Raw genomic sequence first — 21,104 nt, forward strand, 5'->3', positions numbered from 1 at the left:
TATTTTTCTAGAGGACGGAACATTCAAGACCGATTGGTCACAGGTATCATGGAAATGTACCAGAGATCTCCTCATATAGATCATCAAGACAGCCAAGAGACTAGCAGATACTCTCTTGGCTAGGATCCAATTGGCAGAAAGCGCGTTGAAAAGTGCGACATCCACGACTCTTTTTAAATCGAAGTTGTCGGAAATTAATAACGAGATCGCGGAACATCGCGAATATCTAATGAGACAAAAGGTTAAAAAATTACAAAAAGACGTAAACAACTTCAACAAAGAGAAAATGTATCCTTATTTAAAAGAAGATTTTGTACCTCCAAGCTCCAACAACTCTGGAGACTCTGACTCAAATTCTAATTCTACTAGAAGAGGCTCCTCGAGCAACAGCAACTCGAGTTCCGACTCAGCCAATCATGGCACTTCACGTAAGGGGAATCGTCAACCTTACCCTACCTTCCAACCGGCTGCCTTTCAATTTCCAGCCTTTTGGCAATACCCTATGCATTTACATGGCCAACCACAATATCCAATGCCACCACAGGGCCCGCCACAACTCTACCCCCCGGTATACAACCAGCCTTTTTTAGGCAGAGGTTGGGGCAGAGGGCGCGGGCAAAGAAGAAGAAACAATCAACAAACCCCACAAGGAACCAGAGTCCAGTGGGAAGACACTCCGAGAACAATGGAAACCCGGAGCCATACCAACACCAGGAAGAAGACTTAGTAGTCAATCTTTCTCAAAGAAATCTCACTGAAGTTGAACACAAAGTACTTCAGAAAGGGTTGGGCTTTGTACCAACACCTCAGATTGATGAGTTTAAACAACAATGCGAAATCCAACAATTTTTTCGCAAAATCAGATTAAAATCCTTCTTCAATGGAACTGAAACCACAGAACGAACAGACAGTGGTTTACACATAAAGTCTTGTTTTACTCCAAATATGTCCATGATCCCACCGGAAGTCTTGACTTTCGAACAAGCTGTATTAAAAGACCTTGCCAACATAACCAAACCTAAACAATACAACAATATGTCTAAAGTTGAGATTGAGGCTATTAAAAACTTGTCTAACGACACATCAATCACCATAAAACAAGCTGATAAAGGTGGGGCTACGGTAATAATGGACACATCAGATTATGAACTGGAATGCAGACGACAACTGAGTGACAGAACTTATTACACCCCGGTCTCCACCAACCCCACCCAAAGCTTACTTACTACCATCACAGCCTTAGTTTTCTCGCCTGAGAGTGAAGGCTGGATCAGCAAGAAAGAAGCCTTATTTTTGGTCAAGAAGAATCCACGTACCCCATATTTTTATACCCTACCGAAAATCCACAAGGGTATTTCACCTGTCCCTGGTAGGCCCATCGTATCAGGTATAGACTCAGTCTTAGAACCGTTGTCCCAATTCTGCGACTACTTTCTGCAACCTCTTGTTAAAAAGACCGCGTCTTATATACAAGACACTTCAGATTTACTAAGAATCTTGAATGAACTACCACCCACGGATGAGATCACACTATTGGTGACCCTAGATGTACAAGCATTGTACACAAATATACCACAGAGGGCTACTCTAAATGTGGTAGAAGAGGTCCTGAACCATGAAGTTTGGGAGCATAACACCCCCATCAGTTTCATCATGGAATGTGCTACTCTAACATTGACGGAGAATTTCTTTGAATTCAAAGGCCAGATTTACAAACAGACACAAGGAACTTGCATGGGGAGTACAGTTGCGCCCAGTCTGGCTTGCCTGTACATGTCTGATTTTGAGACCCGGTACATTTACCATAACTCTAACCCATTCAATACGGACATATACCTTTGGAAGAGGTTCATTGACGATATACTCATCCTTTGGAAGGGGGATATGTCGACCTGCACTGAATTTTGTGACTGGATCAATACCCTTGACCCACACCTCAGGTTTTCGCAGACAATGTCTGACAATACCATCCCTTTCCTAGATCTAAACATCAATTTGCACAGGGGCACATTATCAACCTCCTTGTATAAAAAACCAACAGACCGCAATAGTCTGTTACTATACACAAGTCATCATCCCCGAAGCCTGAGGGATAATTTACCCATTGGACAGTTCATTAGGGTAAGACGAAATTGTAGTAACTTGTCAGACTACAGGGTAGAAGCGAAGAAATTGGCTAACAATCTACGAGCACGCAACTATCCTGCCAAACAGATAGCTCTAGCCAACAAGAGAGCCCGAAATAACCATCGAGAAGCCCTGTTGGAACCTAAAATCAAAGCTCCAACTGAGATCCTGACGTGTGTCACATCATTTACCCCATTGTCAAATCAGATCACCAAGACAATCAAAAAACATTGGAACATTTTAAACACAGGCACTATGTAACTTGAAACCCCTAGATTTTCATTTAAACGCACAAAAAACTTGAAGGACACCTTGATTCACACTCGTCCACGCCCACAGGGGCAACCAATCCAAAGTCAATTATGGGATTTGCCACCTGTAACCGGACACTACCCTTGTGGCTCATGTTCGGTATGCCCCATGACTACAACACACAAGTCTGTCCTCTTTGACAATAATTTCAAATGGGAGCTACGCCGCCACACTAATTGCAACACAGTCAATTGCATATATCTGATTACATGCCCCTGCAGATTACAATACGTTGGCATGACCACCCGCCCAATCAAAATACGCATGACTGAACATCGCAGCAACTTTCGCTGCAAAAAAATCAACACTAGAATGTGTACACACTTTCTAGAAAAGGGACATCCACCAGAGTCATTCACCTGGCTCATATTGGAATCATTTTCCAATATCACCAAGGAAGCTTTGCTTGCTAAAGAACAGAGGTGGGTGTTTAGATTGGGCACTCATGTGACAGGATTAAATGACGCCATTCCTTGGGCCTCCATCAAACCTCCTTGAACAACACCACCTTTGTACTAACACTAATTCTTGACAAACAGCACTCTCCGATACTGACGTATATGTTTGAGTGGACAATAGAGTGTTTTTCAATTGGAGACCCTGAAAGAAAGAAATAGAGCGAATCACACAGACCCGCAGAATAGACTCTGTTCCTTGGGGCGACTGCCTCCATGTGTACATGCAACACAATCGATTTAGTACAAGAACCGTTGCATTTCACGAGCGTCATGACGACACCAAGTAAAATCACGCAGACCCGCAGAATACATTCTGTTCCCTAGGGTGACTGCCTCCATGTGTACATGCAACAACAATCGACTAAGAATAAGAATCGTTGCATTTTACGAGTGTCTAGACGACATCAAATAAAATAAACCACCCCTCCCCCCCCCTCCCCACCACTGCTACTTCCTGGTGGTGTATACACCTCACGTCATCCCGGAGGTTCAAGATCCTACCACTAAGATACATGAATACAACAACGAGCCCCTTCTGATAACACGGAGCCAGGGAACAACCCCCCCCTTTATTCAGATAAAATACCTAGATTTACATAACATCGAGTGGTTGTCTGTATACATGTATCCTGGGGCCAACCTTTGATTCAGGACGAGTACAACGACCATACATTAAGTACCAATAAGTAGGATGCCCTGATAGCGGCTCAATTACCAAGATGACTCAGTAATGCTTGTGACCACACCGGTAAACTGAATAATGAACTACACTCCTGACACACATTGTTAAGGGACTAGATCCCTCACTCAAGATGGCGACCGGATTTACCACCGGTCGCAATGGAGCAATACAATCTCTAGTGTCTCTTTCACTTCCGGGTCTGAATCTAACAAACGCTGCCTTCAAATACCGACACGAGACTCGGCATATCGCCACCCAGTCCTGGTAGAACGGGGTAGGTGTATACGAGACACGGACTCAGCGTGTCAGTAAGTAGACAAAATCTTACTTGTTGACTCTTTACTTTCCTAAATTAAGTTGTGCATTGGGTGAATATATTTTTGAAACTGGGATCCGGCGTGTCAGTAAATAGATAGAAACCTCACATTGCTGAGCCCATGGTATGGTTCAGTTGTTACCTGAGGCGATACTCGCTGATTTACCGCGGCCCCTTCAAAGTTCATATATTTACTATATGGGTGATCTTCACTTCTAGTTTTAACATGAAATGAGTATAGTTTTGACTGTCAGAGCCAGTCTGCAATGTGATACCATTTAACGCTAACCTGTTCAATGTTGTGTCTTGTTATATATTTGACAAACGTAATCACAGCACACAACTACTCTGACAAGAGCACTTGAGATGGCCACTCCTACATCTATTGAACGTGTTTATTTAGTAAGAGACTAGGGACAGCACCATCTCCAGATATAGGGGTACTGGTTATAGCCCTCACCGACTGTAGCTCTCTTCAGATCATGACCCATTAATGCCTTAACAAAACCAGAGAAGGGATTGTTTTAACCCAGGAACAACCTGTTTCTAACCACACTTACCTGTTTTATGTTGTAACTTCGGCAGTAAGAGAAGGGGTTATTACAACCCTGGAGTATGTTATTATTTTTAACCACCCCCGTTCCTCTAGCTTTCTCCCTCTATAATTACAGAACGCGAGGAACTCCTTGCGTTTATCTACCAGGAACTGCAGTGGACTATCCTTAGGAATTCTTAGGGTAAGTCCCTTAATTAATTTAAATCTCACCTACATCACTTATAGTAGAAGTCACTTCACAGGGTTCAGATTCACCTAGTTTTTCACCACCCTTCACGTCTAGAGTGCACTTTCACCACATTTGCACTCAATTGTTCACGTGATATTCAATGTCAATACACAGTGACTGTACCATGCATTCTTTAACCTCCTTGGCCTTTATCCCCTTACAGGTAGACCGAGCTGCAGGTAACACTACAACTGTGACTTAGAATGCTCACTGTTTATTAAGATTTTATGTTGAATTTCAGATGTAGATAGAGAACATCTTTTGGTCCTGAGGAATCGCCAGAGTATTTCTCTAATGGAGCGAGAAACATGTCGACCTGACTGAGGCAGTGTATATAACCTAGTCTATAACCCTAAGTTAGCAACACTCAACCTCAGAGTTTTTTTTTTTTTTTTTTTTTTAATTAGGGGAGAAGGCTTCCTAATAAATTGGTTGAGTAAGCACTTCACGATACCCTTTAGTTTGTGTGAGGGCCTCAATATCCAATATTTCAATTGTCCGTGAACACAATTCCTTCCCTCTTCCTTTCCCTTCCACCTACAGGAACAGCTCTGTCATTTTTGTTGTACTTTCGGAGGGCACACATAGCTGGACCTTTTCTTTAAGCGCCTTTACGCCCCCCCTGTTCATTTTTTGGAAATATTAGTCTTTCATCATAATATACCCAGATCTCTTCATAATTTTTTCAATTTATTATTCAGAACTGGCAACTTGGCTGACTCTCTAATTTCTCTAATATAATCTGTCTCTTTTTTTCCTTTCTATTGAAATCTCCAGTGAAATCTCTGTCTTAACTCTCGTGACATAGACTTCTCCTCCTTCTTAGTGTATGCAACCCTTAATTGACCTAGAAATTCCAAAGCTTTCTGGCATAAATGTATTGACGGGTGTGCCCTATATTGAGTTTCTGCCCCCTGCTGTTCTTACTCTAGTTTTTGGGCTTCTAGTGTGAAGTTTTCATATGAGATGAAAAGGCAATGCATTTATGCTATATAACAGCTTTAAACAAGTCCCATTCATCCTTCCTCCTGTTGCCCCAGTCGTGCCTTAAAAGTGGATCTCTTGTATTTGATTTGTATGTCCACATGTATACCTATGTGAATTAGGAGCATGATCTGAAACTGATATCGTCCCTATATCAGCCGCAGTGGTTACCGGGGATAATTAGTACTTAATCAGTGTACATATGTGTAGTGCACATGTGAGTACTATGTATAGTCCTCTTCATCCACATTTAATCCAAATGCCCCTCATCCATAGTTCCCTTAGCTCCCTTTTACATGTTTTAGAGAAAGCACACACATGCAGCTGTCTCTCTGGGGGACCCAGACTTCATTCAAATCCCCAGCAACAATAATGTCTGCTTCTGCAAATTTGGATATATCTACAAATTCTCTCGAAAATATGTCCTGCATCAAGTGTGAATTGTAGCAACTGTATAGGTCCTGCCATTTAGCGTACTCTTCAGGATTAGGTATTTTGTCCTCTTTGTCCATCTTATATTATTTGGATGTCTTGTTCTGTGAATATAGCTTACACTATTGTGTGGGGACCTCACTCCGGAATAGTTTGTATTAGGGTGCGTGCTGTGTTTTATCCCGTGTTGATCCTTTTTTTCCTTAAGTGTGTTTTGACATCTAGTGTTTAGCTGAGGGACTTTTATACATAATTCCAAACCATACTGTTCTTTTCACTAGGTCATTGACATTAGGCGATACTATCCTCACTTGTATCTAGTCTGTGTTGTTTGTGCCCTTAACTGTGTCTCCTCTTAACCTATCTTTACTATGACAATTGACTGCCTACCCACACACAATTCTAGTTCTCACAGTGCTTCTCTTTGTCCCTTTTGCATGTATCCCTACCGCCTTTCAGTATAGCACGGGGTGTATCAAACCTCAGGTCCTGATGTTGATTCCTGGGGTGACTCGCAACCACACTTCCACCCCCCCCCTTCGCACCTCACCTACCTTTGCTCTCTTTTCTGTCATTTAATTTAGCCAAATCTGCTTTTATCTAAATCTCCCTGTATTCTTCAAATTTCTCCCATTGTCTTCTCCCCTTGCCCACCTATTTGGTCATTTCTTTGTTGTCAGAGTACCTATATCTTCTCCACTCTGGTATTATATATCAGTCTTAGATTTCCCTCTCCTAACCTGTTACCCTCTGTTCATTGTGCCTCATCATCTTCAACAAGTCTCACAGAACTCTTAACTGTTTTTCTTCTGTGTCTTCTCACCATGATCTGTTCCACTCTGTGGCTTCAGCGAGCGATATTCGCTTGACTTCTTTTCGTTTTTCCCAAGCGCTGATAGTCTGCACTGAATTGAGGGGGTGTTAGACCTGTCAGCCCTTTGGGTGGTCCCTCCTCATCATTATTTATTTTGTCCCACTTTTGCCTCAAACCCTGTTTGAATTTTTCCTTTTTGGGAACCACCAGACTTTTTCGTGTTGCTGCAGATTCAGGGAGCCATTTTAGCTACCCCTGAAACTTCTGTCTGAGGGCCTGGAGCACAAGATGGTGGCCACCTGTGACATCACCAGCATCCACTGGAACCTACCAGCACCTTCCAGAACATTCCAGGAGATTCCAGAACTCTGTGACGGTTGGAGGCCGTTTAGAATGTTGGGAGGATAAGAGAGGCAGTTGGCAGTTGGAGCTGGCAGTTGGCACCTGACTGGTGAAGAGAGAGGAGCACAACAGTGAAGGAGGAAGGAGTGAAGCAGCAGGGGTGGAAACTTGTGCCTGGAGTGGGGTCCATAAACCCACCCTTGATACTTGTCCCTACTGATGGATCCCAGCCTATAGCCCTGTGTGGGAAGAAGACAGAAAAAGTCATCCTAAGGACCTGAACAGCAGGAACAGGCCTTAGAGGCAGAAAGCAGCAAGATCCTGACCTGGAAACTGGTTTCCCTGGAGTCCGGCGTCGAGTAGCCTGAGACCTGGAGCCCGAGGTGGAGAAGCGGCGCTGACTGAAGTAGCAGACGTCGTACCCGGAGCCGCCTGAGGTCGTGAGAGGGCGCCGACGGAGGTCGTGAGGAATACCAGAGGTCGAGGAGGGAGTGAACCGAGGTCGAGCGAGCGGCGTCATCGGAGGAGTGAAGTCCGCCCTCCGGAGTCGTCGGAGACCGAGGTAGAGGAGCACCGGAGGTCGGGAGTGAGGATCGCACTCCGGAGTCGCCCGGAACCTGTGTGGAGGAGCACCGGAGGTCGGGGGTGAGGATCGCACCCCGGAGTCGCCGGAAGTCGACATCGAGGCCAGGCCGGCTGACGTCATCGGAGCCGAGAGCGCCATCGGACCGGAGCCGCCCGAAGTCGACATCGTGAAGAGACTGCCCGACGCCGTCGAATCGGAGGTCGAGATCGAACCAAGGCCACCGACATCGGACCGGAACCGCCTACCGGCGTCGTCAAAAAACTGACATTGTGCCGAGGCCGCCGAGACCGAACCGGAACCGCCTCACGGCGTCGACACGACTCCAGCGGCGTCGGAACATCAGAAAAAGGGCAGTAAGTGGAGTAGAGGGCGCCTAAGGCCCTGTGGAGACCTGAGAGACTGCTCTAAGGGGCTAGGGAGGTGCTGAAACCAACCTGACTGTGCAAGGGGTGAACTGGGACTAACCTAGAGAGGTTGTGTGGAGAGAGAAAGCCAGGGCACTGGTATTCCCCCCTTTGATCTACCTCAGCTTAGGCCTCAGCCTTGTCCCAGCCAGGGAGTAGCCCCCCTCAAGCCTTCCACAACCCTACAAGCTGTGCCTGGGCCAAATCAGCCCTTAAGAATTGAAGTGTCATCTGATTACATGAGTGTTGCTGTATACTTTTAATTATTTATTGGGGGTACTGTATTTATTGAATTTTTACCTATTTATTGCTTCACTATATTTATAGGTCCACAGGACTTGATGGTGTACAATATTTATTGGTACAGTATTTATTGCCTCAAAGTATTTAATTGTCTGTATATATTGCACTTGTATTTATGCCCTGTTATTTATGATCACCCCTATTTATTTCATCAACCAGCCAATACTTATTGGACCTGCACTAATTGAAACTTGTATATTGTGATTGACCTATTTATTTTTCCAATCAGCAACTAAGAGAATAAGATAAAGAAAGAATATTTTCATAATTTTTACGGTGTAGAGTCGTTTTTGGAACGGATGCACGCATGGTTATTGTATGGGTATATTGTATGCTTAGCACGGCGCCTGTTTCCTGACCACTCGAGCCAAGCTACCACAGTGTGTCCGGAAGACCACCACCACCCTTTCAGAGTGGGAGTGTGGTTTTCCAACATAAATTGGTGTTCAGTGGTGGGATAGAGCTGTGCCTACATATACTCAACAATAACTGTGGGTAGTCCATAGGCCTACACCGGGAGTTTTCTCAAAGCGGCCTTCCTAATTGTGGGTTTTTGTTTTTTCCAAATTTACTCTGGTGGTGGGAGGAGGTATTATTAAAGGTACCCCCCTGCATTGTTACTGCACAAAACCTGTCCTCTAACCTGAGTGGGCAAGATGGAGTTTGTACTAGAAAATCTAGAAACGTACACTGTGGCCCAACTCAGGGAGTTTTGCCAGCGGGAGGGGGTGTACTGTCCCCCAGGAGCAAAGAAGGGTGCACTCCAAACCAGCTTAAGGGCTTGGGGGGAGGCACGCAGGGAAAGCAAGGCTGAGGAGGAAGACAGGGATGGAGAGCCTGACCCCGAGGGGGCTGAGATGTACCAACCTGAGGTGGGGAACCTGTCAGCAGGGCCCAGGACACTTTCTAGGAAGGGCAGCACTGTCTCTAGCGGGGGCTTATCCAGCGTGGAGTTAGCAGATCGGAGAGAGAAAAGACAGCTCACATGGGATTTAGCAAAGCTGGAGAAGGAGAAGGAGGAACAGAGGTTGGCTCATGAGACGGAGAAAGAGAGGATGGCTCATGAGATAAGACTGAAAGAGATAGAGCTTCAGATCCTAAGAATTGGAGCACCAACTGTTCCTAATGGTGGCAGCAAAGACCAAGAAATCACCAGGGAATCCAAACCTTACCTGCCAAAGGACATAGTAGCTAGCTATGGGGCGGGTGACGACATCGCCAAGTGGCTAGCAGCCTATGAGGTCTCGTTGAGGGCCCATGGGGTTCCAGTGAAGTATTGGGGAGGAGGATTGTATAGGTACATGCCTCCAGCTGGTAGGGATGCTTTATTGGCCCTCGAAGAGGATGAGCAGACCCACTACCCCACCATGAAACTGGCGCTCATCAGAAAGTTTGGACTAACACCTGAAAAGTACAGACAGAAGTTCAGGGGTAGTCACAAACTGGGCACACAGAATTGGGTGGACTTCCTGGACTATGCAAAGAAGGCACTGGAAGGTTGGATTCAGGGCAGTGAAGTAAGGAACTACGAGGAGCTGTTTGACCTAGTACTGAAGGAACACCTACTCGAGAAATGTTTCCCTGAACTGCGGCAACACCTGGTGGATAGCAAGCTGACCAGCCCCCGGAAGCTTGCTGAGGAGGCGGACATTTGGGCTAGTACCCGGGTGTCCACAAGGGGGACTGGAGGGGATACTCAAAAGGCCGGACAGGGCGCCCCCCAGAAGAAAGAGGGGGGGGAAAAGAAAAAGGAGTTCTCCAAAGGCCCCCAAAATAACTTCCAAGGGAAGGGAACAGGATTCACCTCTAAGGCTAACCCACCCAGAAACCCTAATCCTGGCCAGAGTCAGCAGCCAAGGGTTGTCCATTGCTACGAGTGCGGTGGCGTTGGACACTATAAAGGAGATCCGAAGTGTCAGAAACGATCACCCCCTCCCACTGGAGGAAAGCCCCCCGGAGTAGCTAGTGTAGTGCTCGGGGAGGAGATGCCCTTAACTAAGGGAAGGGAGTGGGCGGGTGTCACTCTAGTGTCCCTGGGAGAACGGGAGATGGTTCCTAAGATCCAGGTGCCCGCAAATACCGCAAAGTATGGGCAGTGGATCACCATCAACGGCCAAAGGGGGGAGGCTCTGAGAGACACAGGAGCCAGTATGACTATGGTGCGTAGCCAGCTGGTGTCTCCAGAGCAGGTAATTCCCGATGTACTCCACCCAGCCGCGATGGCTGACGGCAGAACAGGTCACTATCCCGTGGCCGAGGTTCCCTTTGAATGGGGGGGGGTTGCAGGTTCACTTCGAGTTGCCGTAAGCCCTGCCGTGCCAGTCGATTGTCTGCTGGGCAATGACATGGAGCACAACGCTTGGAAGGAGGTGGAATACCGGACTCACACCGAGATGCTGGGTACACCTGACTGGGCCTGTGTTAGCACAAGGTCCGCGACTACCCGAAGAGGGAGTTCATTCCGGCTGGAGCCTGGAACAAAGGCCCAGCCAGCTGCCAGTCAAGGGAAGAACCGAGGACAGGAGGAGCCTGCCTCGGCGTCTCCACCCCGTAGGACGGATAGGCCACCGGAGGTGGTGGACCAGGAGTCTGCGGAGGGGGACGTTACCAACCTGGAGGACCTACCCATCCCGGCCGAGTGGCACGTGGAGGGAGGCCCGTCCAGGGAGGAATTCTGCCAGGGCCAGAGGGAGTGCCCTACCCTTGAGGGGCTGAGGCGACAGGCCGAAGCCCAGGCAGCAGGGAACGTTGAAGGGAACTACAGTGTTTACTGGGAGGATGGCCTCCTCTACAGTGAACCCAAGGCACCCCTACATGGATCGTCACGAGCCTTGGTAGTTCCTCAACGTTATCGAGCCTTCCTTTTAGAGTTGGCTCACGAGATACCATTGGCAGGACACCTGGGGCAAGACAAGACCTTCGCCCGTCTTGTCCCACACTTTTATTGGCCTCAGATGAAAGTGTCGTCCGATACCTACTGCCGGACATGTGTGTCTTGCCAAGCCAGTGGGAAAACAGGGGTGAAGCTGAAAGCTCCCCTGGAACCACTTCCTGTCGTTAGCACCCCCTTTGAAAGGGTGGGCATCGACATTGTGGGTCCGTTAGATCCGCCAACATCAGCTGGTCACAGGTTTATCCTGGTCCTGGTGGATCATGCCACACGGTACCCAGAGGCAATACCTCTGAGGACCATAACAGCACCTGTTGTGGCTAGGGCCCTGATGGGAATCTTTACCCGAGTGGGTTTTCCCAAGGAAGTTGTGTCCGACAGGGGGACCAACTTCATGTCAGCGTATATGCGGGCAATGTGGAAGGAGTGTGGAGTGACCTACCGGTTCACCACTCCCTACCACCCCCAGACCAATGGTCTGGTGGAAAGGTTTAACAAAACCTTAAAAGGCATGATCAGAAGTCTGCCTGAAAGCCTGCGGAGGAAATGGGACGTCCTCCTACCCTGTTTACTTTTTTCCTACAGGGAAGTGCCACAGAAGGGAGTGGGCTTCAGCCCCTTCGAGCTTCTGTATGGGCACCCTGTACGTGGACCTCTCAACCTGGTGAGAGACGGATGGGAAAGAACTCCCAGAAAGCTCCCCCAGGATGTGGTGAGCTACATGCTGGCCTTCCGGAGCCAAATGGCTAAGTTGTGGAAGCAAGCTTCTGACAACTTGGAAGCCAGCCAAGCAGTGATGAAGGCGTGGTATGACCACAACGCTCACCCGGTGGAGTTGGAGCCTGGCCAGAAGGTGTGGGTGATCGAACCAGGAGAGCTTAGTGCCCTCCAGGATCGCTGGTCAGGACCCTTTGAGGTGTTGGAGAAGAAGGGTAAGGCTACCTACTTGGTGGACCTGAAGACCCCTCGTCAGCCCCTGCGGGTGCTGCATGCCAACCGCCTCAAACCCCACCACGAGAGGCCCGAAGTCATCTTGATGATGGTGACTGACGGAGGAGAGGACGTGGAAAGCGAGCCTCTCCCTGATCTGTTGGCGTCTCAAGAAAAGGATGGGTCGGTGGAGGGAGTGATTCTCTCCCCATCTCTAACTCCTGAACAGCAGGAGGACTGTCGCCAAGTCCTGGGGCAGTACTCTTCGTTGTTCTCCCTTGTCCCGGGTAGGACTCACCTGTGCGTCCATGACGTGGACACAGGAGACAGCCCACCTGTGAAGTCCAAGATCTACCGGATGTCAGACAAGGTGAAGGCCAGCATTCATAGTGAAGTCACTAAGATGCTGGAGCTAGGAGTGATTGAACCTTCTAGCAGCCCCTGGTCCAGTCCGGTGGTGTTAGTACCGAAAGCCGCACCACCGGGTGCCCAACCAGAACTGAGGTTCTGTGTGGACTACCGGGGACTGAATTCAGTGACAAAGACTGATGCACATCCGATCCCTAGGGCGGATGAATTAATTGACCGGCTGGGAGCTGCCCAATATCTAAGTACCTTTGACCTTACTTCGGGGTACTGGCAGATCTCTTTGACTGATGGAGCAAGGGAAAGGTCAGCCTTCTCCACGCCCAATGGCCACTACCAGTTCTGTGTGATGCCCTTTGGGCTCAAGAACGCACCTGCCACGTTTCAGCGCCTGGTAAACCAGATCCTCACCGGGATGGAGAGTTTCTCTGCTGCTTATCTGGATGACATAGCCGTCTTCAGTAACAGCTGGGAGGATCACTTGCGTCACCTGCAAGCTGTTCTCCAGGCCCTGAGACAAGCTGGATTGACGATCAAGGCCAGCAAGTGCCAGATCGGGCAGGGGTCGGTAGTGTACCTTGGACACTTGGTGGGTAGGGGAACGGTGCAACCCCTCCAGGCGAAGATCGAGGCCATCATGGCCTGGGAACCCCCCAAGACACAGACTGAGGTCCGAGCATTTTTGGGCCTCACGGGATACTACCGCCGCTTCGTGAAGGGGTACGGTACCATCGTAGCCCCCCTCACGGAGCTCACGTCCAAGAAACAACCTCGACGGGTAGTCTGGACGGAGGCTTGTCAGCAAGCCTTTGAGAAATTGAAGAAAGCCATGTGCGAGGCCCCGGTCTTAAGGGCCCCAGACTTTTCCAAGAAGTTCATTGTCCAGACAGATGCATCAGAACATGGCATTGGGGCAGTGTTATCGCAACTCAACGAAGAGGGTCTGGATCAACCCGTGGTCTTCCTATCCAGGAGACTACTTCCCAGGGAACAGAAGTGGAGTGCAATAGAGCGTGAAGCCTTTGCAGTGGTATGGGCTCTGAAGAAGTTGCGGCCATACCTGTTTGGCTCGCACTTCCTAGTTCAGACCGACCACCGACCCCTTCGTTGGCTGATGCAAATGAAGGGGGAGAATCCCAAGTTGTTGAGGTGGTCTATTTCCCTACAGGGGATGGACTTTCAGGTGGAACATCGGCCTGGAGTGGACCACGCCAATGCAGACGGTCTCTCAAGGTATTTCCGCCTTAGTGATGAGAACTCCCAAGGGGTTGGGTAGCTCTCCCCACTTTCAGCTGGGGGGGACGCGTGTTAGACCTGTCAGCCCTTTGGGTGGTCCCTCCTCATCATTATTTATTTTGTCCCACTTTTGCCTCAAACCCTGTTTGAATTTTTCCTTTTTGGGAACCACCAGACTTTTTCGTGTTGCTGCAGATTCAGGGAGCCATTTTAGCTACCCCTGAAACTTCTGTCTGAGGGCCTGGAGCACAAGATGGTGGCCACCTGTGACATCACCAGCATCCACTGGAACCTACCAGCACCTTCCAGAACATTCCAGGAGATTCCAGAACTCTGTGACGGTTGGAGGCCGTTTAGAATGTTGGGAGGATAAGAGAGGCAGTTGGCAGTTGGAGCTGGCAGTTGGCACCTGACTGGTGAAGAGAGAGGAGCACAACAGTGAAGGAGGAAGGAGTGAAGCAGCAGGGGTGGAAACTTGTGCCTGGAGTGGGGTCCATAAACCCACCCTTGATACTTGTCCCTACTGATGGATCCCAGCCTATAGCCCTGTGTGGGAAGAAGACAGAAAAAGTCATCCTAAGGACCTGAACAGCAGGAACAGGCCTTAGAGGCAGAAAGCAGCAAGATCCTGACCTGGAAACTGGTTTCCCTGGAGTCCGGCGTCGAGTAGCCTGAGACCTGGAGCCCGAGGTGGAGAAGCGGCGCTGACTGAAGTAGCAGACGTCGTACCCGGAGCCGCCTGAGGTCGTGAGAGGGCGCCGACGGAGGTCGTGAGGAATACCAGAGGTCGAGGAGGGAGTGAACCGAGGTCGAGCGAGCGGCGTCATCGGAGGAGTGAAGTCCGCCCTCCGGAGTCGTCGGAGACCGAGGTAGAGGAGCACCGGAGGTCGGGAGTGAGGATCGCACTCCGGAGTCGCCCGGAACCTGTGTGGAGGAGCACCGGAGGTCGGGGGTGAGGATCGCACCCCGGAGTCGCCGGAAGTCGACATCGAGGCCAGGCCGGCTGACGTCATCGGAGCCGAGAGCGCCATTGGACCGGAGCCGCCCGAAGTCGACATCGTGAAGAGACTGCCCGACGCCGTCGAATCGGAGGTCGAGATCGAACCAAGGCCACCGACATCGGACCGGAACCGCCTACCGGCGTCGTCAAAGAACTGACATTGTGCCGAGGCCGCCGAGACCGAACCGGAACCGCTTCACGGCGTCGACACGACTCCAGCGGCGTCGGAACATCAGAAAAAGGGCAGTAAGTGGAGTAGAGGGCGCCTAAGGCCCTGTGGAGACCTGAGAGACTGCTCTAAGGGGCTAGGGAGGTGCTGAAACCAACCTGACTGTGCAAGGGGTGAACTGGGACTAACCTAGAGAGGTTGTGTGGAGAGAGAAAGCCAGGGCACTGGTATTCCCCCCTTTGATCTACCTCAGCTTAGGCCTCAGCCTTGTCCCAGCCAGGGAGTAGCCCCCCTCAAGCCTTCCACAACCCTACAAGCTGTGCCTGGGCCAAATCAGCCCTTAAGAATTGAAGTGTCATCTGATTACATGAGTGTTGCTGTATACTTTTAATTATTTATTGGGGGTACTGTATTTATTGAATTTTTACCTATTTATTGCTTCACTATATTTATAGGTCCACAGGACTTGATGGTGTACAATATTTATTGGTACAGTATTTATTGCCTCAAAGTATTTAATTGTCTGTATATATTGCACTTGTATTTATGCCCTGTTATTTATGATCACCCCTATTTATTTCATCAACCAGCCAATACTTATTGGACCTGCACTAATTGAAACTTGTATATTGTGATTGACCTATTTATTTTTCCAATCAGCAACTAAGAGAATAAGATAAAGAAAGAATATTTTCATAATTTTTACGGTGTAGAGTCGTTTTTGGAACGGATGCACGCATGGTTATTGTATGGGTATATTGTATGCTTAGCACGGCGCCTGTTTCCTGACCACTCGAGCCAAGCTACCACAGTGTGTCCGGAAGACCACCACCACCCTTTCAGAGTGGGAGTGTGGTTTTCCAACAGGGGGCATCTTCACTTACTTCCATTTTCAACCCCAAGATGTTTGCCGCTTCTGTTCTGTCCGAAACCTGCAGCACTTAGCAATTGAATTCAAAAGCCAAAACAAATTGATATGTCCATCTCTACCTGAGATCTATCAATTTATCAGTGATGGGCAAAGATCTTGCTGCTACTACAATGTGACCTGATACATATCTTGAAAAATCAGACATGACTCCACTGGACTGCAATTTCTTTTCTTTTCTTAGAATCCAAGAAGACCTCTTCTTTCACTGTAAATAATGGAACTTCACAACTATATCACTTGGCCTTTGGTCATGTTGCAATCGGCATTGCCCACCCATTGCACTCTTGTAGGTTTTCCTTTTTTGTGCGGTTCACCAATTTCTCAGCCGTCATCAGTGCCAGCTCAAGCTCAAGCTCAACCTCTATCTGTTGAAGTACCTCTTCCTTGCTGTTGTGGGTTATTTTAACTGCTTCAATTTTCGATTCCGCATCCAATTCCAGCCCCCACCGCATACTCATCCTGCATTAATTCTCTGAAATTTATTTCTCAGGTCTGAGTGCATTGTCTGCAGACTTTTCTCAATGTCGCTACTTAGTACCCGACCACTATTTAAACCATTCATGTATTTTGAGTTGCAAACTTGAATTGAGTGTTTGATGTTCCTCAATGTTTATGTTCTTTTTCCCATTCTTATTGTTCAGGTGCACATCCTTTATCTATTTAATTGCATAGATTTGCAGTCAAATAGTTCCTTTAGGAAATTCCTCTGTTTATTTCCCTAAATAAAGGTGCTCCCCTTGTCTGATCCCTTACACTCAGAGGTCTTATAGTCCTTATCTCATAAGAGCAGTTCTGTTCTGATCCTTTACTTTGGGAAGTCTCTTATTCACCAGGTATCTCAGTGTGTAGGCTTATTTTTTTGTTTTTACCTTGGTATTCCATTCCTCATTGCTTCAGAGTGGATGTTCCCTGCACCAGTATTTTACTTCCTCTCATTTATGTGATAAAGTCCAGGACTCCACAACTACCTGTACCTTCTGAGTATGTTATGTTATGTTATTGGGGTTGCTTATATAGCGCACGGCTACTCCAGGGAGTGTCCCGGCGCTTTCTGACCCCAAACTGAGAGAGAAGATGGAAGAAAACACAAACATAACAAGTTACTGCTTGTAAAGCCAAGTTTTCAGGGCCTTTCTAAAGGCAAGCAGATTAGAAGTACGGCGCAGATCCACAGGCAAGGAGTTCCATAGTTTTGGGGCAAGATGTGTAAAGGAACGACCACCTATCCTGACCCTTCTAATGGGAGGAACCGTTGCCAGGCCAAGACATTCAGATCGGAGAGATCTGGTGGGTTTATAGAAAAGAAGCCGTTTCTGAATGTACGAGGCCCCAACCAAATGGAGTGCCTTGTGGGCTAAAGTGAGAGCCTTGAAAGTAATCCGCTTCTTAGCTGGGAGCCAATGAAGGGAAGAAAGCAGCTCTGAAGCCCGAGCTTGTCGAGGTAGGCCAAAGATCGCCCTTGCTGCGGAGTTTTGAACTACCTGAAGTTGGTGCAGGAGGTAGTCCGGTAAACCCAGGTAGAGGACATTTGAGTAATCAATCCTGGAGCAAATCAAAGCCTGTACCGTCAGCTTCCTGTGGACTAAAGGGAGCAGAGGAAGAAATTTTCGCAGCATTTTTAACAGACCAAAACAGGTGCTGGAGAGACCTGTGATCTGTGTTTTCAGCGAAAGGGTGTTGTCGATTTTGATCCCCAAGTTTTTTGCAACCACAGAGGAAGAGGAAGGGGGTGACATACACACCGGCCACCATTCCTGCCACGGTGGATCTGCTTGACAGCCGAAGAAAAGCACCTCAGATTTATCAGGGTTGCATTTGTGGCTGCTTCGCTGAAACCAGTCGAAAACAGCCCCCAGGCAACCACGGATGCTCTCCCCGTCAAACTCCATGCCCTTCTTGCAGGTGAAGAGAAGCTGGGTGTCGTCAGCGTATGATATGATCTGGGCACCCATGGACTCCGCAAGTACCGCCAGTGGAGTCATGAAGATGTTAAAAAGGGTCGGGCTAAGCACCGACCCTTGTGGGACTCCAACATCCATAGGCGGCACCTCTGCGGAGTAAGCGGGGCCCAGACCACTTGTCGACGACCCGCTAGGTAAGATCTCAACCAGCTCAACACCGTTCCACGGAGACCAATCTCGTGAAGTCTTCTCAAGAGGGCCTCATGCGGGACGGTGTCGAAGGCCGCCGACAGATCCAACATCACCAGCATAGCTCTTCCCCCTGCGTCGAGAACTTCCTTAATGGCTTCGTTTACTTCCAAAAGAGCGGGCTCGGTGCTCAAATTGGAGCGGAAGCCAGATTGGGTAGAGTGGAGTAACCCCTGATCTTCCAAGAAGGAAGAAAGCACAGAGTGGACGTGCTTCTCGACGATCTTAGCCAGACTGGGCAGGAGAGATATGGGCCTATAGTTCGCGTGTATCTCTGGATCAAGGCCTGGTTTTTTTAGAAGGGGAACAACCATTGCCTTCTTCCATGCTGGCGGAACCATGCCACTGGACAGGGATGAATTCAAGACAGGGTAGATCAGGGAATTAAGAATTTTGGCATTCCTAGCTAGAAAACTCGCCGGACAGGGGTCAAGCGGAGAGCCTGATTTAATTCTGAGTAGGAGATCCAAAGAAGTAGATTCCGATAAAGGTGGGAACTCCGATAGAGTGGGGCACGTATCAGATGGAAAAGACAACAGATTTGAATCAATCATAGGTACATTGGGGACAGCTGGAGGAAAGGATTCTTGGATGAGTTTGATTTTCATATTAAAAAAGATGGCCAGCTCCTTTACCCAAGGTTCAGAGAACTTATGCTGGACTGAACTCGATTTAGGAGAAACAAACTCTTTGACAATGGAAAAAATGTCTTTACACGAGTTTGACGCAGCTTCAATTCTGTTGGCGAAATAATTCTTTTTGGCCTCTAGGATAGCCGCATGATAAGATTTGATAGATGCTTTGTAAGCGGACTTAGCTTCCTGATCGTACTGTTTCCGCCAGAGTCTTTCGGCTAACTTACAGAAAATTTGATAACATCCCCTCTTGTCACTTTTCTAGGTATGAAAATATTATGAGACAGCATATGGCTTATGATATCTTTAAAGAGAAAGAAGAGAAGACAGACGAGAAGGAGGAAGTGGACCTGCCAATAAAGATAATCGAATCATTGGGTGAGAAACTACACTTGTCATTAGTCATAAAAAATGTCCAGTAAACTATATATTCCTATATTGATCAGACCAGCAAAGTATTGAGTTTACATGTTTGTATGTATGAGTGTTGTTTCTAAGATGCTTACATCCCAAGTTATAAAAGAGTTTCAGTGGATCAAAGTCGATGATAGAATTAACTATTAATCAAAGTCCTCTTTGTACAACAGTCTTGCAACTTGTAAGTTCTCTAACTTATCTATATATTTATGTAACTAACGCTGTGGTCTTTGCATTATCAGCACTGTAAGAAACTGGGTTACTGGTTAAGGGGGGTGAACCCTACTCATGAAGAAACCACAATCCTTGTCGGGGTGAAGTCACAAGCAAACCCTAAACTAACCTGTGCTTGCCCCTCCGGTAGCTTGGCACGGAGCAGTCAGGCTTAACTCAGAGGCAATATGTAGGAAATTTATGCAACACCTCAAACCATAACACAGTGAAAAGACACCACAAAAAGATCCCACACATGTTTAGAAGACAAAAAAATAAAACAAGCCCAAAACAACAAAAAACAATCAGTAGAATTGGAGATGTGCAAGTTTTAAGATTTCAGTGAAAACAGTGCCAAAAAGCAGTTTGCTTCAACTGTGGATATCTGGTCGCACCAAACTGTGAGTTCCTGCATAGTCGTCAAGAATCTTGTGATGCGAAGTCTGGCGTTGAGGATGAGTTGAGCAGTCGAGGTGATGCTTCGGTCCTGAAGACCTGCGAGGCTGCGATACGAGAACGTGCATCGTCGTTAAGGCTGCTGTCAGTGAGAGATTTGCAATGCAAGGGTCTGCATCAGTGAAGCTTTGTACATCAGCGGTTCCGATGTGGCTGCGGGGTCAATGTGGTCTCCTTGCATTGGGACAATCCTCGCAGCAGAGGCAATGCTTGGGTTCTACTCAGGCTGCGGAGCAGAGGAGATGTGTTGGTTCTGCTGGTTCCACAGATGGGCTGGCAGAGCACCTTCATGCCCACTTCCAAGGGCCCAGGACTGAGGTGGAACCTTTTGGCATGGTAGGACTCACAGATGGCAGAGTTCAGGTGGTGGATTCAAGGTTGTTGGAGCCTTCTGTACCTGAGGCTATTTTCAGGCCAGCCGACTAGCCCTTGGAGTCACTTAGGGGTCCTGAGTTCAACAAATGCTGGTCCAGTCCTTCTCACTCAGGCAAGAGGGCATCAGGTCAGCCCAGCAAGGTAGCAGGACCGCAGTCAAGCAGAGTGGCAGACCTTTCAGCAGCAGCACAGCAGTTCTTATTCCTGGCAGAGTATCCACAGGTGAAGAAGTGTACTGAAGAGTTGGTGTCCGAGGTCCAATATTCTGACTTTGAAATGGGCAAAGCTTCTAGACGTTTCCCTTTGAGGTTCACAGGCATCTTGCCCTCCCTGCCCTGGCTACAGACTACAGGAGGTATGCATCCCTTTTTGTGACAGCAAGCCTTGTCAAATGTAAGTAGGGCTGTGCCCAGTTACCCCCTCCAATCTAGCCAGTGATAGCCCATCCATGCACTCCTTAGCTCTCTATTGTGTACGGCTGTCCTGGAGGTACACAGAGCCCAACTGCCAGCTTCACCCAGTCATGTGACACAGAAACATGCTACAGGCACTAAATGGCTAAAGGCAGGAAAATGTCAACTTTCTAAAAGTGGCATTTCCCAAATTGTAATTTAAAATATGACTTCACCTTGAGAGAGGTTTTTTCATTACAATTCCAAAGATACCAACCAAGAACTGGTTACCACCTTTGGAAATTACAGCTTATTAAATGTGATAAGGAGACAACAATGTTATCCTATGGGAGAGGAAGGCCTTGCTGTAGTGAAAAACGAATTTAAGAGTTTCAGTAC

At 48.0% G+C, this 21,104-nt stretch overlaps 1 protein-coding gene across 3 annotated transcripts in view; it reads left to right on the top strand.

Moving 5' to 3' along the window:
* Positions 1-21,104, top strand: part of LOC146869216 (E3 ubiquitin-protein ligase TRIM39-like) — a 199,118-nt gene that overhangs the window by 92,123 nt on the left and 85,891 nt on the right. For all 3 annotated transcript variants that reach the window (XM_085643753.1, XM_085643825.1, XM_085643905.1), the window contains one exon: positions 19,118-19,230. In XM_085643753.1, coding sequence (XP_085499879.1) covers positions 19,118-19,230 — 113 coding nt within the window. The remainder of the gene's footprint in view (positions 1-19,117; positions 19,231-21,104) is intronic.

Source organism: Triturus cristatus, chromosome 1_1 (assembly GCF_964204655.1).
Source record: "Triturus cristatus chromosome 1_1, aTriCri1.1, whole genome shotgun sequence".
Classification (NCBI taxonomy): Eukaryota; Metazoa; Chordata; class Amphibia; order Caudata; family Salamandridae; genus Triturus; species Triturus cristatus.